This window comes from Bubalus bubalis, chromosome 5 (genome assembly GCF_019923935.1).
Source record: "Bubalus bubalis isolate 160015118507 breed Murrah chromosome 5, NDDB_SH_1, whole genome shotgun sequence".
Lineage (NCBI taxonomy): Eukaryota > Metazoa > Chordata > Mammalia > Artiodactyla > Bovidae > Bubalus > Bubalus bubalis.
In genome coordinates, this window is record NC_059161.1 from 129891475 (window position 1) to 129918709 (window position 27235).

General features: G+C 59.4%; 2 protein-coding genes and 1 long non-coding RNA gene across 3 annotated transcripts; all 3 read left to right on the plus strand.

Annotated features, from left to right (window-relative positions):
• The first annotated feature begins 2731 nt into the window (after positions 1 to 2731).
• MRGPRG (MAS related GPR family member G) lies at positions 2732 to 9337 on the plus strand. The gene is given in 2 exon segments (XM_006039804.4): positions 2732 to 5777; positions 5780 to 9337. Coding segments are annotated over 2 exon segments (1044 nt in total). The 5' UTR covers positions 2732 to 5005; the 3' UTR covers positions 6052 to 9337.
• Positions 9338 to 14644: 5307 nt separating this feature from the next.
• On the plus strand, positions 14645 to 15763 carry LOC123465823 (vegetative cell wall protein gp1-like; the record flags this gene model as incomplete). The annotated part of the gene is given in 1 exon segment (XM_045165867.1): positions 14645 to 15763. A coding segment is annotated over 1 exon segment (1119 nt), but the record flags the coding sequence as incomplete, so codon positions are not given.
• Positions 15764 to 16927: 1164 nt separating this feature from the next.
• On the plus strand, positions 16928 to 20419 carry LOC123333831. The gene is made up of 3 exons (XR_006551449.2): positions 16928 to 17480; positions 18630 to 19309; positions 20032 to 20419. It is a non-coding gene; the product is annotated as an uncharacterized LOC123333831 (long non-coding RNA).
• Positions 20420 to 27235: the final 6816 nt, after the last annotated feature.

Genomic DNA, 27235 nt, shown 5'->3' on the forward strand with positions numbered 1-27235 from the left:
TTGGGAAGATCCCCTAGAGGAGGGCATGGCAACCCACTCCAGTATCCTTGCCTGGAGAATCCCATGGTCAGAGGAGCCTGGCGGGCTGCAGTCCATGGGGTTGGAAAGAGTCAGACACGACTGAGTGACTAAACACAGGAGCCCCTTGGCATGCGAGACCCCAGGTCGGAACGAGTCGGGTGCAAGGGGCAGAGGGCCCTCTCACTCCATCCCGCGGTTCTCAGCTCCCACCTGCCCCAACCCCATCTTCCGTTCTCTGGGTTTCCCACACTGACTCCTGACCCCACAGGGGCTGTGCCTCCCTCGGTGAGCGGCTTCCTAGACAGCAAACCGCTGCCCACAGCTTCGCGAGTGAAACCGACCAAGCACAGCCCACACCCACCACACACCATCAGCTGCGGAGGGGGCAGGTCCAGACAGCCAGGGACAGACCCTGTGCCCCAGAGCGCCCAGGGGTGATTCAAACCAGCCAATCCTGAGCCCACTCACCCTGACTCACCCCTTCCTTCCCACGGAAACCACAGTAAAGCCTCCGGCCCACATGGTCCCCTCCCTCTGCCGCCTGGCCTGATCACACTTCCCCAGGTGGGGGTCCCTGGTGGCCCCCCCTCCCCTGAAGAACTTGAATAGCACTCTAACCTCTTGCTGTTGCTATTCAATTGCTAAGTCACCTCTGACTCTTTGAGAGCCCACAAACAGCAGCACGCCAGGCTTCACTGTCTCCTGGAGTTTGTTTAAACTCATGTCCATTGAGTAGGTGATGCCATCCAACCATCTCATCCTCTGTCGTCCCCTTCTCCTCCTGCCCTCAATCTTTCCCAGCATCAGACAGCCTGGACACAGGCCACCAGCTGTGAACAGGCTCAGGAGACACAAGTCCAAACAAGCACACTGGTGTTTGGGCGACGGCACAAGCCGCTGGCCTCCAGGGTCCAGGAATAGCCCCCAGCTGAGAACTGCTGTGTGCTTCGGGGAGAGCGGGGGAGGGGGCTGGCTCGAATCCCTCGCCACCCACTGAGGTCTGCTGCTCTCAGCGCCCGGGCCTCGGTTTCCCCATCTGCAAGCAGGGCCGGCGGCATCTCAGAGGCGCTTGTGTCAATAACAAGCTGCTCCATGGAGAGCAGACAGCGTGTGACGCGCGTCGCAGGAGTGGCCGGGGCCAAGGCCCCCAGTCGGGGCAGCTAATGACGACAGGTGTCTTCTCTCACTGTCGGCAGGGCAGAGTCTGAAGTCGAGGTGGCCCAGGGCTCCAGGGCGGGGCCTTCCTGCCCTTCCAGCCTCCGGGGGCTCCAGGCGCCCCTGGGCTTGTGGCTGCAGCTCTCCAGCCTCTGCCTCCATGGGCACGTGGCCCTTCCTCCGTGTGTCTTTCCTGTCCTGTCTCTTATAAGGACACTTACTGCGTTCAGGGTCCACCTGGGCGATCTGGAATGACCTCATCTCAAAGCCCTCCCTTCTTCCCAGTGAGGTTCCAGGGACCGACAGCTCGTGTCTCCGGGGGCTCCGTCCGGCCCAGGACACGCCCCGCACAGGTGTGTGCTGCCGTTGCCGCCAACACGTAGAGAGCGACGCGCCTCCCGAGGCTGCGCTGAGAGCTTGGTGCGCACCAGGCCCCCCTGGCCGCCGCGGGCAGAGACCATGGGGGCGGCGGTGGGACACAGGGCCAGCGCTATGGAGAAGAGGCGGGGAACACGAGGACAGGGAGGGCTGGGGTGAGGCCTCCGGTACCAAGGTTGGGATGGCTCGTGGGAGAAGGCGACCTGAGCAGAGGGGAGGGTCAGCGGAGAGCATCCTGAGACCTGGGGTCGCACTGGGAGGGGCGGGGCCGGGCCCTGCTTCCTGGGTCTCCGGAGCTGAAGGCCACGCAGCGATTCACACCTTACAGCCACGAGCAGAAACGCAGGGGCTGGGTACCGGGGCCCTGCCAGGAGTCACAGGCTGGAACCCTCACTCCACAGGCCGCGCCTCTGCTACAGAAACGAGTTCAGAGCCAAACCTGTGAACTGGAAATATTAGGACATGAACTGGGAGACCAGGATCCACACTGTATAAAGCAGGTAACTAACGAGAACCTATTGTCCAGCACAGGGAGCCCTACTCACAGCTCTGAGGTGACCTGAATGGGAAGAAGCACAAAAAAGGGGACAGGACTTCCCTGGGGGTCCAGGGGCTAAGAATCTGCCTGCCAGTGCAGAGGGTAGGGGTTTGATCCGCAGTCGGGGAAGATCCCGTATGCTACAGAGCAGCTAAGCCCGTGCGCCTCAGCTCCTGAAGCCTCAAGTCCTAAAATTCGTGCTGTAGAGGCTCCGCAACCAGCGAGTAGCCCCTCTCGCTGAGACTGGGAGAATGCTCTTGCAGCAGCAAAGACCCAGAGCAGCCAAAAGTAAAAAAATAAATACAATTGTTTTTTTTAAGAGAGGGGCTATGCATAGAAACATGTAACTGATTCGCTCTGCCGTGCAACAGCGACTACCACAGCGCCGTAAAGCGACAAAGAGAACGTGTCGGCTACTCAGTCACGCTTGATTCTGCGGCCCCGTGGACAGTAGCTCCTCTGTCCACGGGATTCCCCAGGCAGGAATACTAGAGTGGGTAGCCGTTTCCTTCTCCAGGGGATCTTCCCAATCCAGGGACTGAACCTGGGTCTCCCGCACGGCAGGCAGATTCTTTACTGTCTGAGCCACCGTAAAGCAACTATACCCCATTAAAAAATTATTTTTTAAAAAGAGAAAAAAATGCCGACAAACAGCATCTCTACGCATGACTTCTGACTTGTGCTCTGAGTCCCCAGGGCCGCAGAGCAGCCCATGGAAAAGGCGAGTCTGGCAGGACCAGCTCAGGACGTGAAGCTTGGACAAGTGTTTTAACCCCTACGTGTCAGTGAGCAGGGACCTGCGGTGTGAGGCTGGCAAGTAGACAGTCGTGATGGGTCCTCAGGAAAGGGGCCAACATCTGCAGGCCCGACCGCCCAGAGCAGGACTGCCCAGGGACCACCGTGGGGCCCAGCCCTAGGCCGGGCACGAGCTGTCGGGGAATGGTCAGGCCACAGAGAGGGACACTGAGGCCTGGGGGGGTTAGGTCCTTCCGCCCAGGCCACACGGCCAGGCTCCTGCCTCACTGCCCGTCTCCCACACACCAGGGGACCGAGGAGCCAGCTCGGCCTGAGAAGCACCCCCCCAGACGTGAGGTCCAGCCCCCACCAGACGGGGGGCCCCAGGAGGCCTCTTCCTGCCGTCCACGCACCTTATATGCTGAGGAAGAAGGGCAGGGCTGGCCTACACGAGTACATCGCTGTCTGAGCTCATCCTGTGGATGGGAGGGAGGGCCCCTCCCACTTCCAAGAAACTGGCCGGGAGCCTGGGTCCAGCCAGTTGGGCCCCGGGGACACAGGAGGATTTAGCGCCTGGGAGGAGCCCCAGGCGACGGTGAGCAGCTAAGACGTGCCCAGTCAGCAGGTAAGAAGCCTTGGGGCCCCTGCACCCAGCCCACCTGCTGGCTCTGGGCTCCCCTGAGGACTTTCAGGCCTGGGAGCTGGGGTGAGGATGGGGAAGCAGACAGCGGACGCGTCATTTACAAGCCGGGACCCTGTGCCCTCATTTGTATGTACCGGGCAGGTGTGCCCATTCTGAGAGCCAACAGGACAGCCATCCAGGTAGCCCCTCCACTCCTCCTCACCGCCTGCCGGGCCCAGAGCCCCCCTCCCAGCGCTGGCCCTCACCCTCCACCCGGCTCAGCCCCTGGGGTCCCTCAGGGAGACCGAGGCCCCGAGAGGGGCTCACCACAGTCCCCTTCCATGACCCCAGAGTCCAGCCCTGCTCTCTGCGTGCCCTGACACCACCAAGCATGACCGTTCCCTGCTCATGGAGATCCTGCGGAGGGTAAAGGCAAGAGACCCCAACCCACCCCGCTAAGCCCTGCTCCCGGGCGCAAGGAGAGCCACACAGAAGGGGCAGGCAAGGACTCCGGGCTGGGAGGCTGGGAGGGTCCCAGGGGGCTGCAGAAGTTTCCAGGGTCCTAAAGGAGGCAGACCTGGGTAACAGGGGAGGTGAGGATGGTCCAGGCAGAGGCACAGCCCGGCCGGGGGGCACCTGGGGGAGACCCCGAGGTTGGGAGGCGGGCTGTTCCCCCCCACTGTGTCTCTGGGTGTCTCTGTGTCTCTCTTCGTGTCTCTTTCACACTCTGGGTGTGTGTCTGTCTCTCCCCGCATGGCTCCCTGACTCCTCACCCTAGGCTGACAGCTGCTGAGAGGCTGAGAACAAAGGCCAGCGTGGACTCTGCGGGGAGGGGCAGAGGGAAGGGCACCTCTGAGACTCCGCCATCGGGGTCTGCCTCCCCTGTTCCGAGATGGAGTCTCTCCCCTGAGACTGGAATAGGACTCGCCCCCTTGCTGCCCCTAAGGGGCTGGCAGCAGATGCTTGCACGGGTTTCTCCTGAGGACCCGGGGCATCACCACATCCCCAAGGTTGCCAAGGCTTCAGAGCTGCATGTGGCCAACCCGCCTGCAGCGGGAGGAGCCGGCTGAACTCCTGCCTGGTCCGGAGAGCCAGGGAGGCTGGGGGTGTCCTCAGCCTTCTCTCATCCTCCCAGCCTCCCACCACCCCCACAGTACAGCTCCCGCCCCCGGCCCCGCTGCCCACCCTCCATGGCCAGCACAGGACTGAGTGTGCTCATGGCGACCGCTGGCCTGCGCCCGGCTGACCCTCTGGGGCTGGGGTGCAGCAGGAGCGTAGTCCAGCCTCTCCCCACGTGGAGTCCCTGAGTCGTGTCCACACGGGTGCCCCCTTTGCCTCGAATCCTGTCCAGCCGATGCCGACCTCTGCAGCGACGCTGGTACACAGCTGTTTGTGCGTTTAGTCTCACCATCCAGCCAGGGGCAGGACCACCCACCGGGTTGGCATCCTCGTCTCCCCGGATCAGGCGTGTCTTATGGAATCCTCCTTTTACCAAGAGGTCGGGGGGCCTGCAGGGCTGGGCGCTGGCCTGAAAGGGGCCGTCTGGCGGCCTCGGGATGCGCCTGTGTGCTGACAACTCGACGTCTGTCACTTCCCTCCAGGGTCCTGCCCGCCGGCCGCCCAGCCAGCCAGCCAGCATGCTAGGGATCTGGGGGACCTTCAGCAGCGTGGTTTTCTACCTCACCCTGGCCATGGGCCTCGGGGGACTGCTGGGGAACGCGCTGGTGCTCTGGCACCTTGGCCTCCACATCAAGAAGAGCCCCTTCGCCGTCTACGTGCTCCACCTGGCCGCCGCGGACTTCCTGTTCCTGGGCTGCCAGCTCGCCTTCTCGGCCGTGCAGGCGGCCCTGGGCTCTGAGCACAGCCTCTACTTTGCAGTCACCTTCGTGGCCTTCTCCATGGGCCTCTGGCTGCTGGCGGCCTTCAGCGCCAAATGCTGCCTCTCCGACCTCTTCCCCGCCTGCTACCAGGGCTGCCGCCCCAGACACACGTCAGGCGTCGTCTGCGGCCTCAGCTGGGCCCTGGCCCCGCCGGCTGTGCTGCTGACCGCCGATGCCTGCGGCCTGCTGCGTGAGAGCGTGCGCCTGCTGGCCTGCCTGCACTACCACGCGGCCAACGTCGCTGGGCTGCTGGTCCTGGCCTGCGCGGCTTTCGCAGCTGGCCTGGTCCTCCTCGTCTGGGGGGCCTGCTGCTCCCAGCACCAGCGCCCGCGGTTCTACTACACTGTGCTGGGCTCCAGGCTCCTGCTGCTCGTCTGCGGCCTCCCCTACCTCCTCTGCTGGACACTGCGCCCGTACCTCCCAAGCTTCCTGCTGTCCACCTTCTTCCCGAGCCTCTGCGGGCGGTCCTCCAGCGCTCCCTGGGGGAGGGCGCCCAGCTGGGAGCCGGCGGGGTCTCCCTGCCCATGGGCCACGTGTGGGGGCCGCCCTGGCTGCCCCCCACCCCCCATCCCTTGCCAGACCCTCCAGGACTCCATGTCATTCCCCGGCTCACTCACTCTGGTGACCCAACGGCTGGGTGCCAGGTGAGAGCTGTGGTCTTGACTCCCCACCCCTGGCCTGCAGGGGACAAGGGCAGCCCAAGGACCAGGCCAGAGACATAGCAAGGAGGCCGGGAGCCCCCAGGACTGGGGCGAGGAGGGGCACCCCAGCTCCCGCCTCCTTCCCACCCTGCCACCAGCTGAGGCAGGAGTGAAGAGGACATGGCCCCCCAAGGCCTACATGGGGAGCTGGGCAGAGGGGAGCCGGGACACTGGCTGAGTGAGGGGCTGTCCTCACTGAGGCCCAGCCCCCCAGGGGACCCCTCCCAGGACCTGCCCTGCAGTCTCCCCACTGGCCACCAGATGGCGCGGCTTCCCCACCAAGTGCACACAAAGCCCGTGGGCAAAGCCTGGGTCACTGCAGAGCCAGGTGCCCCCTCAGCCCTCCCCTGCCCCTCCCAGCCCCGAGGGTCCTTGACACCGGCTGCCTGGAGGGTGCCCTTGCTCCCCACGCCCATCTTCAGCTTCCCCTCCTCCAGGGGATCCTCTGTTCACCCATCACTCCTCGCCCATCCCTGCCCACCTGCGCGGACCCTGCCCCTTCCCCTGCCAGCACCCCACCCCCAGGGCTTCCCTGGTGAAGAAGGGGAGGGAGGGAGGGAGACTGATGGTGGACGGACTGGTAGATGAGTGGATGGACGGATGGACGGATGGTGATGCGGAAGAGCGAATGGGAGGGAGGAGGAAGACAGCTGACGCCATTCCTTGCAGCTTCCGAAGTGGAGTTCCTTGTATGTGTTTCTGATGATATTTTAAAATGATACTTCATGGTCATTGTCAAGACTTTCAAGTCCTACAGAAAACATTGAAAAGCTAAGTCTCCAAACCTTTCGGACTCAGAGGGAGGCATGTGAGGCATAGAACCCTCCAGCCGTGTTCATTTTTGTGATGAAGACCCATAGAAATTTCAATTTTTACCAAAGATGAAGACATTCTATACCTGCTACACGAAACCTGTTACAACAATGCCTGTTACAACACCAGGAGAATTGTTTTTTAAAAGTTGTCCCTTTTCCACTAGAAAAGGTATGTGCTGCTCATCCTTGGGACTTTGGAGAACGCTAAGGAAAGGAAAGAAGACTTACCTGGACCCCTTCCCGGCCCAGAGACACTTCTGCAGGTTGTCCATCCTTCCTGGGGTGGACAGGACTGTGGCCACCCCAGGTCCTCCCACCTGGTCTCCCCAGACAGTGCCCTGAGGACTGGATGATTCCAGCCAAGGGAGGCCATGGCTCTGACAGCCTAGCAGGCTCAGGAAGGAGGGTCAGCGACCTCAGCCTTGGCTTTGGGGGTAAGATGGGGAGGGGCCGTCCATTCTTGGGACCACTTCACGCTGGACCCAAGGAGGGGTGTGGCCTCCTTCCTAGAGTCCCTGGAAATGCGATGAGGGTGGGGCGGCCTCAGAGACGTGCTAGCATCTGCCTCCACCTCTCCCAGCCCCAGGAAATCGCTGCGGGGCCCCCTGAGGGGCCGTCCATCTGCGTGCCACCGGCAGAGACAGATAGGCAGCCGGGCAGCTGGCATTGTCTGGGGTGTGTGATGAGCAGCCCCCTCTGGACAGATGGGCAGGGCCGGACCTCTGTCCCGGAGCCCGCTCCTGGGGAACGGACGCCAGCCTGGGCCCTGTAGAGCCAGTGTGTCCCCAGTCCCGGAGACGTGACGCCACCGAGAGGGGCCTGCAAAGGCAGGACTGGGCTCCTGTCCCTCTGGCGTCTCTCCAGCCAGGTGACCTCCGGCGAGTCTCCTGACTGCGGGAGCCTTGTCTGCAGAAGGAAAAGCAGAGTAGCATCTCCGACCTGGACTCCGAGGAAGGAGGCAGGAGGCCAGGCTGGTGGAGGGCGGACCGTGACCTTCCTTCCTGACCTTCACGGTCAGCCGCGTTGCCTCTGCCATTTCCAACTCCGTCTCTGGGCAGAGCTCCGTGTGTCCCCAGCCCTCCCTGACCTTAGCACAGAAACCGCGCTGACGGCTGGCACCCCGCCCAGCCCCCAGGCCTGTCCTCCTGTCTCTCTGTCCTGTGACACTGGGAGCTTCCTGGCAGCGGGCGCCCTGCTCTCAGCTCTCCTGGTACCTGCCCGCCCAGCTGAGCATCCGGCGGGGCTCCTCCCCCCTCGTGCTGCGCTTCCTGTGCTCATGTTTGAGCCTCAGTGTTCGCGTGTCTCATCGGAAGGGGAGCTCCTGGGGGTCGGGGTTGGGGCCGTCTCCCTGGGCTGAGACCCGGACGGCTGGGAGGAGCGGCCTGACAGGCATTCGTGGGGTGGGCGGACTGGTAGATGGGTGAGCGGGTGATGGCACAAACGTGGGATTCAGTGAGTCAACGATGTGGCTGAAATGGAGCGCCACTCAGAGGGATCAGCTCAGGCTGATTCTGGGAACTTCTGGGTCAGCCGAGGCCTGACCACTGACCTGACACCTGAGCAGAAGATGGGAGACGCAAGGGACCCAGGTGCTCAGAGCCGCCCCAGCCCATCACCAGCTCGCCACCCCACTCTCCGCTTTCAGCCAGCAAACACCAGCGGAGGCAACTCAGGGCCAGAGGCGGGCGGGAGCTCGGGGGAGGGTCACGGCAAGGTGTGGCCGCTTCCGCAAGAGCTCAGCGTCTGGAGAAGTGATGGACACGTCCGCTCCATCCAAGGACGGCACGTGAAGAGGCTGAGAGAGGCCCCGTGTGTCCCAGCTTGACCTTGACAACCATCAGCATGTCCACCCCTTTCTAGTCGTGCATGTCCCGCTGTGGATGACAAACCATCCAGCCTCCCTAGTGTTCCAGATGCAAGGAAGAGGGTCACGTGCCCCCCCACTCATAAAGCAGAGGGGGCTTCTAGGAGGAGGGGGTGCCAGCGCTGATCCCTGGACTGCCTGTGTCAGGAAGGGACTACCACCCGTGGGGGACCATCTGAGAGGCCCCCAAACACAAGCAGAGAAGAAGAGAAAGAAAGAAGGGGGCCCCAGAGGAGGCTGAAGGCGCTGGATCCTGGGATGGGACGGGCATGCCCTAGACATGAGACAGCGGTCCGCCGGGGACAGTGGGCGAGACCAGCCATGCGACCCTCCTCCTGGGCCGGCCTTTCCTGTGGTTCCGCTCAGAGCAAGTGTAGATACTGTGAAACAGGTCAAGTTTCAGCTGGTTTTTGTTTTCTTTTTTTTTCCATGTGGATAACCAGCCATTCTAGTAACATTTGTTGAAAAGGTTTCCCCTCTCCTATGAATTACATGGCGCCTTTGCTGTAAATCAGTTGATTGCACAGGGAGGCGTCATTTCTGGGCTCTGTTCTGTGTTGGTCTGTTTTTCCTCATGCCAACATCACACTGTCTTAATTACCAGCATTAAAAATAAGTCATGAAATCAGGTGGTCTACAGTATTATATTTCTTCTTCAAAATTTACATTTCCCCATATGGTTTAGAATAAACCTGACAATTTCTTCAAAAATCTACTGAAAAAGTGACCGGGATGGCATTGAATCTATTCAATTATTCTATGAAAACTCATGGGGGGGCTTCCCTTGTGGTCCGGTGGTTAAGACTCTGTGCTTCCACTGCGGGGTCGAAGTTTCCATCCCTGGTCAGGGGACTTGCTTCTGCTGCACAAGCCATGGCCAAAAACACGTCATGGGTAACTGACACCTTCGCACTATGGAGTTTTTCGATTAATAAGCATGTTCAGTTGCTAAGTCGTGTCCAACTCTTTGTGATACTGTGGCTTGTAGCCCCCCACCCCCAGGCTCCTCTGTCCATGGGATTCTGTAGACAAGAATACTGGAGTGAGTTGCTATTTCCTTCTCCAGGGGATCCTCCTGACCCTGGGATTGAACCCACATCTCTTGCCCTGAAGGCAGTCTCTTGCATTGCAGGCAAATTCTTTACTGCTGAGCCACCAGGAAAGCATGTTTTAAACCCCGCCTTCCCTCATTTAATTCAGTCTTTGACTTCTGTCACATAAGTTTGTAGTTTTCAGCGTAAGTATCTTGCTCATATTTTGGGAAATTTATCCTGAGGTGTTTGAAGCTTTGATGCTATGCAGAATTATCTTTTAATTTCATTTTCCAATTGTTTCATCTTGACTTTTTATATGACTGAATAACTCTCCTGCCAACTTTCTAAATTAGTTCTGAGTCTTTTAAAATTTTTGTTTATTTTTTTATTTATTTGGCTGTGTCCGTTCTTAGTTATAGTTCTCAGGACCTTCATCCTGCATCACGGCATTTAAACCCTTAGTGGCAGCCTGTGTGGTCTGGCTCCCTGACCAGGATCTAGTCCCCTGACCAGGAGTGAATCCCAGGCGCCCTGCATTGGGAGTGTGGAATCATAGTCCCTGGACCATAGTCGTCTTTTTGAAGTCTGCTTTAGGGCTTCCTATGTACACAATCATGTCATTTGCAAATAGAGATCATTTTACTGTTTCCTTTTATTTCCTTTTCTTCTTTTGTTGCACTGGCTAAGACTTCCCTTCAGTGTTGAATGGAAATGGTAAAAATGGTATCCCCGCCTTATTCTCAATCTTACAGGGAAAGTGCTCAGTATTTCACTACTAAATATGATGTTAAATATAAATTTTTTGTATACACCCTTTGTCATACTGATACAATTTCCATCTATTCCTAATTTTCCAAAAGTTTTTTTTTTAATCATGAATGGGTATTGAACTTTACTGCACCTTTTTCTTCATTTATTGAGATGACCTTATGGTTTTCCCCTTTGGGGCTTCCCCGATGGCTCAGTGGGAAAAGAATCTGCCTGCGATGCAGGAGACACATGCAGGTTCGATCCCTGGGTTGGGAAGATCCCCTGGAGGAGGAAATGGCAACCTGCTCCAGTATTCTTGCCTAGAAAATCCTACAGACAGAGGAGCCGGGCTGGCTGCAGTTCATGGGCTTGCAAAGGGTCAGACACGACTGAGCGACTAAGCGCGCGCGCGCGCACACACACACACACACACACACACACACGGCTTTTCTCCTGTAGTCTGTTACTTTGGTGAACTTCATTGATTCATTTTCCAATGCTGACCTCATAGTCCCTAGATAAACCCCACTTGGCCAGAATATATAGTCCATTTTACATATCAATGATTTTGACTTGCTAAACATTTGATAAGGGCATTTGCATTTACTTTTGTGGGAGATGCTGCCTCTGGCTTTTTTTCTCATAATGCCCTTGTCAATTTGGAGTATCAGTTATCCCCTTCTATGCTGTAAGAATCTGGGTAAGACCAGTACTATTTCACCAGAGAAACCATCTTTCGCGGAAGGAGTGTCAAATGCAATTTCAGTTTCTTTAACAAATACAAGGCTACCCGGATTTTCTTTTTCTTCTTGCATCAGTTTTAGAAAGAATACTGGCGTGAGCTACCCTGCCCTCCTCCAGGGAATCTTCCCAACCCAGGGATTGAACCCACATCTCTTATGTCCCCTAAACAGGCAGGCGGGTGCTTTACCATTAGTGCTGCCTGGGAAGCCCAGCTTAAGGTCTACTTTATCTGAAACAAGCTAGCTGCCCTGGCTAGCTTGTCATTATTGTCTGAATGGCATATGTTTTCATTGTTTTCTTTCAATCTTTGTGCATCTGTGGCTCTTATAAAGAGCACATTATTGGGTAGTATTTTTTAATCCAGTGTGAAAATCTCTGCTTTTTATCCAGAGTATTTAGTCCACTTACACGTACTATTGGAGAAGGCAATGGCACCCCACTCCAGTACTCTTGCCTGGAAAATCCCATGGACAGAGGAGCCTGGTAGGCTGCAGTCCATGGGGTCCCTAAGAGTCGGACACGACTGAGCAACTTCACTTTCACTTTTCACTTTCATGCATTGGAGGAGGAAATGGCAACTCACTCCAGTGTTCTTGCCTGGAGAATCCCAGGGACCGGGGAGGCTGGTGGGCTGCCGTCTATGGGGTCGCACAGAGTCAGACACGACTGAAGTGACTTAGCAGCAGCAGCACGCGTACTGCAATTATTGATGTGACTGAGTGTAATCTACCATCTTCGTATTTGCTTTCTATTTCTCACTTATATTCATTGTCCTGTTGAGCTTCATTTCTTGTCTTTTTTTTGGTTAATCAAATCATTTTTAGTGCTCCATTTTATCTTCTCTATTGGCTTTTTAGCTAGAGCTCTTTGTTTTATATTCTGGCGGGTTTCTCCAGAGATGATAATATGCCCTTTTAACTTATCACAGTGAATAGCAAACCACTCGACATACAACCTAAGGACCCTCCAACGGATGAGGCCCTTTTTCCTCCTCCAGCTCTTTGGACTATTTTTATATATTTTATTTCTACAAATGTTACAAACCCCAACATATATCTTTACTACTCTTGCTTTGTAGAAATTAAGAACAAAATATCCTTTTATGATTACCTGCACATGTATATCATTTCTAGCTCTCTTCATTTTTACTTTCAAATTTGAAGCACTTCTCTTCAGCCTGAAGAACTCCCTGTTTTCAGAAGAATGAAAAGCGCCATGACCCGGGCCTGTGACCATGGCTGAGTCAGCAGGCCTTAGAATAGACTAAACAAAGCTATCGAGTCTGTGTCTTCCTCCCATGGGACGCCTGTAGGTAAGCAGACTCCCCTCCCAGAGAAGGGGCCTCCCGGGGCTGGCACGGGCCCTCCCAGCAGGGAGGAGGAGTCCACAGCCCTCGGCTCTGGGCCCCTCCCAGCCTGCAGGAGCTGAACTCTTGCAGAGTGAATGCCTGCTTCCTGGACCTGCCGGAAAACTGCTCTGCGGTCCAGGGAGGCCCTCGGCCTGTCTGCCCTTCCTCTCTGCCCTCGTGCGGGGCCCTGGCATCCCACTTGCTGGCTAATCTTTGCCAGCCAGAGCTTCCGGGGGCCCACCAGTCTGCATTTGGTCACCCTCCAGTAGCCCCAGGCGTCAAAGGGGGACTTGGAGAAGAGACCACACTCTGTGTGGAGCTCCTGACAAAGGTGTTTCACGGCCTGGAGACCGCCTGGCATCCCGAATGGGCATCAGGGACCCTGCTCGCCCTGAGAGCTCATCAGCAACCACCCAGGGCAGGCCCTCAGCGGTCACGCTGGGCCAGAGGTCAGCCGCTGGGGGCCTGCGAGCCTGCGATCAGGTACCTTTTGGGCGTTCACAGCGGTTAAATCTTAATTACTTAACAGCACTTACAGTTGGGAAATTTCCCTTCAAACTTCCTATTTCGGGCCTCTCCTGAACGTCAGAGGCTGGCAGAGTTCACTTGCTTTGCCCTCTGCACACAAAGGAAGGGTGGGGCAGCCTCCTTGTTGGGGTTCCTCACCGCCCCCCAGAGGGCCCCCTTCTCCACTGTCACCCTGAGCCCTGGCCACTCTATTGCATCCCTCTGTCATTTCCTAGATCGAAGAGGAAAGTGAGTGGGTCTTCTTTGCCCCCTTTTTTGGTGAAAAGTAGGGAAAAACAGACCCAAGGGACCCCCTCGCCATGAGGAAAAAAAGGAGAGAGCTTGTTTCTTTGTAAGTAGGATGAACATTCCTTTATGTATAATGTGCAAAAAAACATGAGACATTGAACTCTCTGCAAGGGTAAGATTCCCACCGCCCGCGGCCCCCCCACCCCACCCCACCACGGATGGGACCCCTTCATCTTGCTGATGGAGAGATGGAGGGCCAGACAAAGTAGGGGCTCCGCCGGTCCCCCCGCTGGGCTGCAGCAGAGCCCGGCCTCTTGAACATCTGTGTGGGCATGTGTGCAATGCTGGCCCAGACCCTGGGAGCCGCGATGAGGACGCTGGTGTCTCAGCCCCGCAGGCCCAGGCCGGTGAAAGAGGTTTCCCTGTCCTCCAGCAAGCAGGCGGCAGGTGGCCTGCACCGGCCAAGTGGCCTGGAAAGATGGACTGCAGGTGGAGGGGAGGCGGCTGCAGAGACACTGATGAAGGACATTCTGCGGCTTCCAGTGGGGACTCCCCAGCCTCGTCAGAGAGACAGGGAGCAGGGAGCAGACAGACAGAGAGGTTCCTGTGCCTCATGCATTGAGGAGCTGCGAGCAAGGCCAGTCTGGGGCTTGCTCCTCATTAGCAGCTCAGTAGGAGGCCTCTCAGTACCTGTGCGCTGGGAGAAGGCCAACCCCTCCCAGAGCAGCCTTTCGGGATCGAATTGGAGGACGGGATTCACTCCAGGCTCAAAAACATTGCCTCCGCCTTCTCCATGGGGCCTGAAATTCCACCATTAACGTCACACTTTGGGGGTGAAGGGACATACATATTGACTTGTCTAATTAGGGAGGGAAATAGCAGAGTGGGGATGGCTCCCACTGCCAGGGTGCGACCAGGGTTGGCCAGAAAACATGGAATGGAGTAGGCAGGTTTTCAGGATTATATGTGGCCCCTGAGCCAGGCTAGGAGGAAGTGGGGAACCAGTAGGCCTCCAGGGCCAGAGGCGCCACCTCATGCCAGGTGCCTGCACAGCACTTCTTTCTATTGTTTTAAAATATCATCATTACCACCACCATCACCACCATCACCATCACCACCACCACCATCACCATCACCACCACCACCACCACCATCACCATCACCATCACCACCACCACCATCACCACCACCATCACCACCATCACCACCACCATCATCACCATCACCATCACCACCACCACCACCACCATCACCATCACCATCACCACCACCACCATCACCACCACCATCACCACCATCACCACCACCATCATCACCATCACCATCACCACCACCACCACCACCATCACCACCATCACCACCACCATCATCACCATCACCATCACCACCACCACCACCACCATCACCATCACCACCATCACCATCACCATCACCACCACCACCATCACCATCACCATCATCACCATCACCATCACCACCACCACCACCACCATCACCATCACCACCATCACCATCACCATCACCACCACCATCACCACCATCACCATCACCACCACCACCACCACCATCACCACCATCACCACCACCATCACCACCATCACCACCACCATCATCACCATCACCACCACCATCACCACCACCACCACCACCATCACCACCACCACCATCACCATCACCACCATCACCATCACCATCACCACCACCATCACCACCATCACCATCACCACCACCACCACCACCATCACCATCACCACCATCACCATCACCATCACCACCATCACCACCACCATCACCACCATCACCACCACCATCATCACCATCACCATCACCACCACCACCACCACCATCACCATCACCACCATCACCATCACCATCACCACCACCATCACCACCATCACCATCACCACCACCACCACCACCATCACCATCACCACCATCACCATCACCATCACCACCATCACCACCACCATCACCACCATCACCACCATCACCATCACCACCACCATCACCACCATCATCATCACCACCACCACCACCACCATGACCACCACTACCACCATCACCACCATTACCACCATCATCACCATCACCATCACCACCACCACTACCACCATCACCACCATTACCACCATCATCATCATCACCACCATCATCACCACCATCACCACCACCATCACCATCACCACCACCACCATCACCACCACCATCACCACCATCACCACCACCATCATCACCATCACCATCACCACCACCACCACCACCATCACCATCACCACCATCACCATCACCATCACCACCACCATCACCACCATCACCATCACCACCACCACCACCACCATCACCATCACCACCATCACCATCACCATCACCACCATCACCACCACCATCACCACCATCACCACCATCACCATCACCACCACCATCACCACCATCATCATCACCACCACCACCACCACCATGACCACCACTACCACCATCACCACCATTACCACCATCATCACCATCACCATCACCACCACCACTACCACCATCACCACCATTACCACCATCATCATCATCACCACCATCATCACCACCATCACCACCACCATCACCATCACCACCATCACCATCACCACCATCACCACCATCACCACCACCATCATCACCACCATCACCACCACCACCACCATCACCACCATCACCACCATCACCACCACCATCATCATCACCACAATCACCACCAGCATGACCACCATTATCACCATCACCACCAACATCACCACCACCACCATCACCACCACCACCACCATCACCACCATCACCACCATCACCACCACCATCATCATCACCACAATCACCACCAGCATGACCACCATTATCACCATCACCACCAACATCACCACCATCACCACCACCATCACCACCACCACCATCACCACCAGCACCACCATCACCACCAGCACCACCATCACCACCATCACCACCACCATCACCATCACCATCACCACCACCATCACCACCACCACCATCACCATCACCATCACCACCATCACCATCACCACCACAACCATCACCACCACCACCACCACCATGCTCATCATCATCATTCCTTATCCTCCTCCTCAAGACATCCCCAACTCTCTGCCAAAGACAAAGGAAGGCAGGAGGAAGAGAGCCACCCCACACGTCCTCCATGCTCCCAGCTCAGCTCACAGAGCCTACACCCACCTCCGTGCCTCTTGGCTCCCTCCCTCTCCTCATTTGCTGATGTACTTCCTGAAGCAGCTGCTCTAGTGAAGTAAGTAAATTCTCAGTCTTCTTTGGGATCTAAGCTTATATCTCCTTCATCAGACAGGTCCCAGGTTCCCCAGAGCTGACCTCAGCAATCTCTAAATTGTACCCTGACACCAGCCTTCTCTGCAGGTATGCACACCTGTCTGCAAACTCAGGTGAGCTTGGGGCTCAGGAGCTCTGTTCCTAAGTTGGTGCTGGCTGTGTTGGGCACAGTGAATAGCAGAGATGGAGGAGGGGCTGCCAGAGAGGAGAAAGAGGGAGGGGAGGAAGCAGGGAGGGAGAGAGGGAGGGCCTGACATCTGAAGAACAGATCAAATTCTCACTAGATCCCAGGGGAAGCCTTGGGCCACTTGCAAAATTCCAACGGTCAGCGGGGCTGCTGACCAGACGTGGTGGCTCTGCTCTTGTCCAACCCAGGAGCCGGGGGCCAAACCCGGCCCGCAGACCTGCTTGGACTGCACCTCCTCCCTGGGGCACCACTGGCGATGGTCCAAATGCCCCACCTGGTGACTGTGACAGCTGAAAGTGGGCAGGACAGGTGAGCATCGCTGAGGTGGGGACAGTGCTACCTGGTGTCTGCTACCAGCTGTCGTGGTCTGGGCAGGGCTGGCTACCCACCTGACCCGTGATGCCAGGGGTCCTGCAGACCAGCCTGGAGCCTCCCACCCACCCCCAACCACAGAAGCTTCTGCAGGCCAAGGTCTGGGGGCTGAGGGCCTTCACCAGAGTCTGTCCTGGGTCTTGAGAGGCCACTTTGCAGCCAGAGGCACAGAGAGGCTAAGGGACCTGCCTGGCAGGTGGTGGGTGTATCGACAAAGCCCAGGCCATGGACCTGCAGGGCGGCCTCCCTCCACTTCCGAATGGTAAGTTGGGCAAAGGGCCCAAGGGTCATGTGTACAAGACCCTGTAGGGCAGAGTCAGAGGGGCATTCTGGCTGCCCAGGCCACCCCTCTGCACCTACTCCCTTCACGCCCTGAATCCTGCAGCTGTAGGCCACTTGGGGCTAGCAGCGGAGCTGAGCGTGTGAAGGAGAGGCTGGCACCCTGGTGGCAGAGGCCAGACAGGGCTAAAGATGGCCCTGCTGACACATCCCAGTGTCTGTCCCACTGCCCTCCTTTCCAGCCTCCCAGGAGACACCTGTCCTCCCCCCAGACCCCAGGGGTCACCAATGTCCCACTGCCCTTCTCCCAGGACCCCAGGGGTCACCTGCATCCCACTGCCCTCCCCTCCAGGCCCCAGGGGTCACCTATGTCCCACTGCCCTTCTCCCAGGACCCCAGGGGTCACCTGCATCCCACTGCCCTCCGCCCCAGGCCCCAGGGGTCACTTACATCCCACTGCCCTGCCCCCCAGGCCCCAGGGATCACCTATGTCCACTGCCCTCCTCCCCAGACCCCAGGGGTCACTTGCATCCCACTGCCCTCTGCCCCAGGCCCCAGGGGTCACTTACATCCCACTGCCCTGCCCCCCAGGCCCCAGGGATCACCTATGTCCACTGCCCTCCTCCCCAGACCCCAGGGGTCACCTGCATCCCACTGCCCTCCCCCCCCCCCCGGCCCCAGGGGTCACCTATGTCCCACTGCCCTTCTCCCAGGACCCCAGGGGTCACCTGCATCCCACTGCACTCCCCCCAGACCCCAGGGGTCACCTGCATCCCACTGCCCTGTCCCCCAGGCCCCAGGGATCACCTATGTCCACTGCCCACCTCCCCAGACCCCAGGGGTCACCTATGTCCACTGCCCTCCTCCCCAGCCCCCACGAAGAATCACCTGTGTGTAGGGAACCTGCAGCTCTCCCAACCCAGCTTCCAAAAGCAGGCTCCTCAGCACTTGCTCCTGCAATGCTGTAGGCAGGGGGTGGGGTGAGAAGGACCTGCAGGGCAGGGTGGGCGAAGCAGGGTGAGCAGGGCTGGGCTGGGCGGGAGCTGGCTACTCGGGGGAGTGGAGAATGACACTGGAACATAGGGAGCTGGGACTGAATTCGCTGTGCCTCACACTCGCTGTGTGACCCCAGGCTGTCGCTCAGCTTCTCTGTGCCTCAGTTTCTGCCCGGGAGGAAGAAGCCACAGGAGGTCACAGCGGGGATCTTCTGGTGTTGCGTGATGACCCGTCTACCTCCCACTGTCATCTCGAAGCAAACCTGCCAACAGGGAGGTGCGGCTGCCTCGGGGTGTTAGGTAACACCCCAGCCTGCTCCTCAGACTGCAGCCGCGCGGCTGGACCCAGATCCTCCTGGCGCCCGAGGCGGCTGCTGCAGCCGGTCCTGCTGGTGGCGGCTGGGGGCTGGAGGGGACGGCTGCAGGCTCTGGAGAGGCGCATGCGGGACGGCTGGTCCTCTCCACACCCCCAGGGGGTGCCCGTCCTGCAGTACCCGCCGGCCCTCACTGGGCAGCCTGCAGCACCTGTCCACGGCCCCTCCGGACACCGCTTGGACACTCCCCTGGAGACTCTGCCAGCTCCGGACCTGCAGGGTCCCCGCCAAGAAGAGCCTGTGCTGGGGGCGGCCAGGGTCCGAGGGGTCAGCTGAGCCCTCTGCTGGGCCAGTGCACCACCCCGCCCCACTGCCCACCCCACCTCCCCCCAGAGGCGGGGTGGCAGAGCTCAGTGGAAACTCCAGGGGCCCAGCCTGGAGGAGGGAGCCGGCCCGCCTGGAGGAGGGAGCCAGCCCGCCGCGCCCGGATGCCCTGCTGCACAGTGAGTGAGCGCCGCCCGCCTGGGGGGGCCGCCGCGCTTTGGGGGCTGAAGGGAATGTCTGGGGCGCCCCCGCCACCACCCCCCACCACCCCCCACCCCATCCCAGACACGCCCCTCAGTGGGAGCTGGGCAGGTGGGTCCCAGGGCACCCCGGGCAGTACTGCATTGCACCCATGCCTGGGCCTCCGCGTCCCTTTCCCCCACCCCACCCCTGGGGGCAGCTCCAGCCAGCGCCTCCTGGAGGAGCAGCCGGACAGGGTGGGCGCTTTGGGACTTGCGAGCCCTGCAGGATCACTTCTGAAGATCCCTGTGTCCCGTCAGAGCCTCAGACTTCTGGCTTCTTTCCCCACCACGGTTTCTTTCTTAAAAACCAGACTTCAGAGGGGAGTATCTGTGAATTTCTGAGCTAACGTCACCCTGGCAGGGTGGAGGATAAAGCTGAGAGGTGCTCAGGGTGTGACGGAGGATATGGATACAACCTGGGGTGCAGACAGGGTTCTTGCAGCAGAAGTGGGGTCGGCAGGGCTCAGCTCCCCGTCCCCAGCCTGTGTGTGCACCAGGCACCTGGGGAGCTCAGCACCTTTCCCTCAGGGGGCTCCGAGGTCAGGGGGGGCCTGGCCACCGCGGCATTGTCTCCTCCAGTGTTTACATAATGTAAGGAGGCTGCGGCCCAGGGCCTGTGGTCCAGACCCTGGGTGAGGAAGGCTCTGTTGGTGCGGCAGGGCAGGAGCAGCCGGCTCGGGACCCCAGGAGAGCCCCGGAGCTGGATGCAGGGCTGCTCTAGACCGGGCTAGCTGACCAAACCGGCCAGCGTGGAGGACTCGGGGAGACAGAGGTGATGGTCACGGAGCCTGGGTTCAAGTCCCTGCTTCTCACCAGCTGCATGTCCCTGGGCAAGGGCCTGCCTTCTGCCTCTGCTCCCTTTGTCCATCTGAGAGGTTAATAATCGTGCCTGCCTCGCCACCACTTTTGTGAGAATGAAATAAGCTCCCGGGTGTGGGGTGGCTGGCATGGTGTAACACCAGACCATAGGTGTGTTTTTGGTTGTTGCCACTAAAAATTTAACTGAACGTTCGTTAATTTTGATGTTGCATTTTCCTATTCATCTTTGGAGAGCCAACAAATTCATTTTAGTCTCAGATAAGTATGTACCTCTTGAAAGGCTGTGCCCACAGGTCTGGCAGCAAGAAGTTCCATGGCTTGGGTCGTGGGCGGGAGGGGTGGGGGGAGGGCAGCAAGCTCCATAAACAGAGGGCAGTGGGGCTGGGAGGCTGTCCCTGTGGGTGGGGACCACCGGCCCTGCAGCAGCCAGCCCCGGGTCTGAGCCTCCCACCACCCAGGGACCCCCCACCCCAGGTCAGTAGGGTAGGGACTCAGACCTGCCGCAGACCAGCCCCCCTGCAGGTCTGCTCAGCACTGGGTGCCCCGCAGGGAGCCCTGGGCTGGTGCCCTCCCAGGAGACGCCGTCTGCCAGTCCTGGAGGCTGGCAATGACCTCTGTCCCTCGGGGGGCCTTGGCAACTGGTTCCTCAACATCCCACTGCCTCTGGCTGACTCTCAGGCTGACTCCTCCAGGCGGCAGAGAGGGTGAAGAGAGGAATAGTAATTGGGCCAAAGGAAACATCCAAACATTCGCTCCTCAAGCTCTCGTCCTGCAGCCAAGGAAGGCAGGGAGGGAGACGCTGAGCGCACAGCCCCTGAACCCCACTCCTGGGCAGGGTTGCAGGGGAGCAGACTCCCCTGGGGTCCCCACATGCTGGGCCTCTCCCTGCGAGGAGGGCCCCAGGGCCACAAGAGACGCCCCTCCAGAGGTCTGATTGAAGCCATTGGCTGGTGATTTTGGGTGAAAGACCCTCTTTTCCTAAAAGGAAACCCGAGGTGATGGGGTGGGGAGGGGGCGTCTGGGAGCTGCCAGGAGCCAGGACAGGGTGGTGACTGCAGGTGGGCTGGTGAGTCGGGGCAGAGCATGGCTGCTAGGGGTTGGGGCCCTGAGGGGGCTGGGCAGCTCCAAACAAGCCTCTTGGCTGGGCTTCTGCTGTCCTTCTCAAGGAGCCCCCACAGGGCCCCCAGGCCCACGCGGGTCCCTGGGCTGGACAGCCCTTGTGCACTGTCCCAGATCCCTCGACTTCACCAGCCTTGCCGTGGCCCTCCCCCAGAGCAGACCCTTACCGCTCCCGCCCCTCCCACCCTGCAGCACCACCTGGGATCACCCGCTCCTCACACTCCCCCTGGGTAAGGCCAGGCCAGGGGCAAGGATGCCCCAGAGCCAGCCGGCCAGAGGGGCCCAGGGTGACCCAGGTGTGTCCTGCAGCCCTCTGGGCCTTCATCTCCAGCCAGCAAGTGTCATGCCGCAGCTGGCTGAGTCAGAAGCCAGCATCCTCTGGCTGGCAGTCCTCAGCTGGCCCACAATTTGTCCTTGTCACATACTTGTCCGTCCTCCAGAGCCCTGTGCACCCCGGGAACCCACAGCCCCCGTCCAGCCCCTCAGGCCTCCCTGAACCCACGTCCTCTCGGCTTCTCCTCCAGGCCTGGGGGTGCTCTGAGGACTGACTCAGCAGGAGGGCAGCTCCCTTGGCAGGGAAGGAGCCCCTAGCTCAGTAACAGAGCCATCTGAGATCCACCCTGTCCTTACCAGGCTCAGGCCAAGCATTAGCAGACAGGGTGCCCCGGACCCCAAGAGAGACCCAAACCCCTTCTCTGACCAGCAGCTCATCGGTCCAGCCCGAATATGCTCACCAGACATTTCCAGGCATTGTTCTGTGAAACCTCCCTGGGGATCCAGGACACCCCCAACCTCACCCCTCCCGCACCCCCACCACGGGCCTGAAGGAGGCAGACTCAGAGCCGATCATCAACAGAGTGACGAAGTGTGCCAGCTCCAGGGTGCAGCCAGGCGGGCGGGGAAGGTGGCAGGAGCTGACTGCAGGTCACCGAAGCAGACCGAAACGGCCCCCTGGCCCCCACCTGCTGAGTGCGGCTGTGCTGGGGGCTTCCTGCTCCAGCTCTCTTGTCCTTACACCCGCCTGTGAGCAACTGCTGTCCTGAGTAAGAACTGTCCTGTTGCTGGGAAACTGGAGCATGGGAGGTTGTATTGGTCAGCTAGTGCTGTGTAACAAATTGCTACAGACTTAGCAGCTCCAAGAGCTTCTACCCACCCCCCACCCCCACCACTATTATTCCCGTGGCCAGCAGTCCAGGCTTCTCTTGGGTGTCTGCTCAGAGCCTCACAGACAGAAATCAGGACAGCTGCCGGCCAGTTCCTTCTTCATCCCCTGGGAGAGAGCTTATGCCCACGATCACTCAGGCCCTTGGCCAAACTCCATTTCTAGCAGCCATAGGACTGAGGCCCCCGTTTCCTCACTGGTTGTCAGCAGGGCCACTGAGTTCCCTGCTACGTGGCATCTTCTGTCTTTGGGGGGAGAGCCTCCCTCCTGTCAAAACCTCCTCAGTCTCTGGCCTCCGGATCCAGTAGCCAGACCCACCCCACTCATCTCCTGTTTGATGAACCAAAGTCGACTGAGTAGCGGCCTCAGTGACCTCTGCAAAGATCCCCGTTGCCAGGTTGAGTGAAGTCATCAGAGGCACCATCTCGCTGGTATTCACAGGTGGCACCCAAGCTCAAGGGCAGGATATCGTGGGGAGGGGGCATTGAGCCATCCTGCAATTCCATCTGCAATTCCTGCCCACCCGGAGGCTCAGCGATGTTCAAGGTCAAACAGCTAGTAAGTGGCAGAGCTGTGGTCATCCCCGGGGGTCTGACTCCAGGGACGCAGCCCTTCAGAGAGGGGAGGGCTCATCTCAGGGGAGTGGGAACCTGAGCCAGGGCTGTGGGGGTACGCCTGACAGAACCCAGGGGGCTGACAGGAGAGAGGGCCTGAGGGGCCGGCCATGAGGGTGGGGGGCATCACAGGAGGGGCACGCCACGCTTTCCCCTCACAACATCTCAGGCCCACCATGAGGCTGCACAGATGAGGGGCCGGCCAGATGGCCCTGGGGGTCAGGGGGTCAGGAAAACCACAGCGGCAGTTGCCGAGGTCTGGGGGTGAGCAGGGCGGGGGCTACGGAGTGAGGGTCTACAGGTGGGCATGCACTCCCACGAGCTGCCTGTCCATCCATGTGATTACTGTCTCTCAGCCCGGAGGGTACCCTGGACGGTAGGACCCTCTGCTTTGCTCACCGTGGGCTCCTGGAGGTCCACCGGGGCAGCCTGGTGATGACGCGGTCAAAGACACAGCCTGCTGGATGGACCGACTGCCAGGCCCCCGCCCAGCAGCCGCCCACAGAGCAGGCTGGGCTCCTAGGGACTCCTCCACGGCAGATGAAAGTCTGCCGCTCCCCTACAGGTCCCACGGCCCCCGAGCCCTGGGGCAGCAGAGGCAGCAGCCACAGGACACAGCGTCTCCTGCCCGGGGCCCGGGGAGCCGCCCCGTTGCTGGCGCGGCGCCCGGCCGCCCGCTGTGGCCACGGCCGTCCTTGCCAGGTGTGTGAAGGAGAAGGCGGGCCGGGCTGGCACAGATGGGGCCTGTCAGCTGCCTTAAATTACAGCTCACCCCACCTGGCCGGCGAGACCTGCTGCCTCCTCCTCTTCCTGCAGAGACTCTCCCTCATTCCCCTCCGCCCCGCAGGGGTTCCCTGCCTCGGCCTGAGTGCACAGGACCCAAGGGGTGGGGCGCCCCCTGCTCCTCCACGAGCACAGGCGGGTGAGCGGAACACCCACCAGGCGGGGGTCAACACAGAAGCCGCGAGTGTGCCAGGCCCCCGTAAGGGCTCCCCACCACATGCTGCACTGACCGTGGGGTTGACCTGCCTTTGCGGCCACACTGCGAGGCTGTGGGCAGAGGCCTGAACAGCACGGGCACCACGCCAGCCTGGAGGGGCTTCCTGTCCAGATGGAAAACCAGCAAAACCGCAAAGAGCTGGAGGGGTGGAAGGCGGGCCACACAGGAGGCTGCCAGGAGGCCTCCCTGGAGGAGGTAGCAGGGGTGGGGGGGCGGCCCACAACAGTCCCCTTTGCTCCAAGATGGAGAAGGGCCGCTTCTGTTCAGCCAGTCACGGCCACGCCATCAGAAGGCAGAGTCACTCCTGTGCTCCGGGCATCAGTGCTGGGGGACACCAGCTCTCCCCCTGAGGCCTCCGTCAGAGCCCTGGGGGCCCTCGCGCGTCCCGCTTTCGTGGTGGATGTGTGTTAGTCTCCTGGAGCTGCTGGTGGCCAAGCCCCGCACGGGGACTTCAGTGATGGACCTCTAGCCTCTCACTCTGGGGGCCAGAAGCTCAGGATGGAGGCATCTGGGGGTTGTTTCCTCCATGGGCTGGGACAGAGAATGCGGTCCAGGCCCCTCCCCCAGCTCCCCGCTGCTTGCTGGGGGTCCTGCTGAGGGGTCGCCGGTTTGCAGAGTCACCACCTGGTCTCTACCTGGTGTCCCAGGCTCCTGCGTCCTGCAGCTGAGCCAAGCCCGTAGGTACTAGCAGCAGCCTGGTCTTTCAGCGGGGCTCCCCTCTGCCAGACCCGGAGCCACACCCCCACGGGGAGCCTTCCGGCCGGTGGTTACAAAACCAGAAGACTGGGGCACCTGGAGAGGACTCTGAGCGAGGTCTAGGCTCGGGCCCTCATGGCCCTGGAGAGCTGGGCAGGACCCGCCTGGCTTGTTCTTGCCCCTCGGGATGAGCCCCGAGGTCCTCTGGCTTCCCCATCGCTCCCTAGAGCATCTTCCTTTCCTCCCAGCAGGGGTCACTCTGAGGCGAGGGTTTTGCTGCACCTCCACCTTTTTGGGGCCGGCACATGGAGAGGTGGGCTCCCCAGGTGGCTCTCGTGGTAAAGAACCCGCCTGCTGGTGCAGGAGACCTAAGAACCTTGGGTTCAGTCCCTGGGTCGGGAAGATCCCCTGGAGGAGGGCACGGCAGCCCACTCAAGTATTCTTTCCTGAAGAATCCCAAGGACAGAGGAGCCTGGAGGGCTATAGTCCATGGGGTCGTAAAGAGTCAGACAGGACTGAGCGACTTAGCGTGCTTGGGGAAGGGAGGACAGATGGATGGACGGGAGATCAGGTTGGGGGAAGCTGAGACCCCAGAGGTGCCAGCTGGAGCGGAGGCTGCCACACTCACGATGTGACCGCCCGTGGGCAGGGGGCGGGGCAACTCAGCGCGCCAGTGAGTTAATGAGGATTGCAGTGGAGGACCAGCATGGATACCTCTCCCCATCTGACCACGGGGGTTAACAGAGCAATAATGGAGCCCCTCCTACATGCCAGGCACAGGAGCCTTCCCTCTGTCTACCCTCCCGAAGTACCTGATAAGAAGCTGTGATTAAAACCTCTGCAGAAGGGAGAGGCTGAGGCTCAGAAAGGCTGAACAACCCATTGCATTGTCTACCAGACTGGCTTCAGAGAGAGCTTTCTGTGACTCAGTCCTGCCTTTCTCCACCCCCGCTCTCAACAGCTACTCTTTGTGAGAGAAGAAGATGATCAAACATTCCTTTTGGATCAAAATGATTCAGTTTTTGTTCCCCAGTAAGAATGCAAAACTTTTTAATGAAAGACTTCAGATAAGCCACCAGCAATCCCTCATACCCTAGTATGAATTAGGAGTGTGTGTGGGGTGGGGTCCGCTGTGAGGATCGGTTCGCAGCAGAATAGGATTCAGAGAAGTGGATATCCAGAGGCTATGAAGCCTAAGCAGGGAACCCCATCCTGGATTTCAGGGGGCTTTCTAGGTAAGGGGTATACCCTGCAAGAGAGCCTGGAAAGAAGTGAAAGTCCAAGTGTCTGGCCCTGCACCAAGAGGAAACTCTGCCCTCACCCACCCCACCATAGGACCAGGGGCACCTGGTGTGGCTGCCGTGCTCGGCCCCTGGCTCTGCCCTCAGTGGTCCCTACACTCCTGTCCCCTCAGGGCCTCACAGACCCGCCCGGCCCCCCAGGGAAGCCCTGTCCCTCCCCCAGGGCCCCGGGGTCTGTGCTGGAGGGCCCCTCCCTGCCGCCACCTCACTCCTGGGAGCACAGAGGTCTGCCCTGGGGTGGGGGAGGCAGGGCGAACAGACCCAGGAAGACCTCGCCCACCTTCTCTCCAGCCTCCTGCTGCTCAGGAAGGACCTCACCGAGGGCCCCTGCAGGTCCACCTGGGCCGGAAAGAACCAGAAAGTGCAGGAAAGAGCCCAAGGGACCACGGGAAAGAGCGAGGCTAGCCGCAGGCCTAGGGGCCTCCCTCTCCGTCGCCAGGTCTGGGCCTCGCGACAGCCCCTTTTCCACGCGGCGCTGGGACAGTGAGCCCCAGACGTTCCAGGGCCGTGATTCTGGGGAAGACAGACCCTCGATGGCTCCCCGACCCCTCCCGGAATTCCTCCCCCCAGCTTGAGCCTGAAGCTGAAGTCCCCGGGCCTCCAGGGGTGGGGACATTACCACTCAAGGGCTTTGCTACGAATAACCTATTTACGCAACAGACAGGCAGGCGCTGGGGAGTGTGATGGGGGCGGGGGCCACGTGCTCTCACCCCCTGGGCTGACTTCCTGCTTCTGTGAAATGATAGACCTCTTCCTTCCATTTCGAGACCTGACTCATCAGAGGGTCGGGGAGACCTTCTCACCCCAAAACCTGCGGCCCCGGCTAAGCAAAGGAGCCCACATTAGGAAGGAGGGCTGGCTGCCCGCCATATCTGGGGAGTTGGGACGGTAGGGTAAGGGAGTTAGAGAAGGCAAGGTTCAGAAAAAGAACGAGACTGGCACTTTACAGGAGCAGATCACCTTTAATGAGGTGAGAAGGGGCAGCAGTCAGATTAGTGAGATGCTGCACTAACCCAAGGAAAAAGTAAGTATATATAGATGTATATGTGGAAAGCTACTGTCTGAAGGGGGCCTGTTCTTCTCCAAGGTTGTTCGGAGTAGTTGTCTCTTAAATGGCTGGGGCAAGGAATTCTGGAGATCCACCAGAGGCTG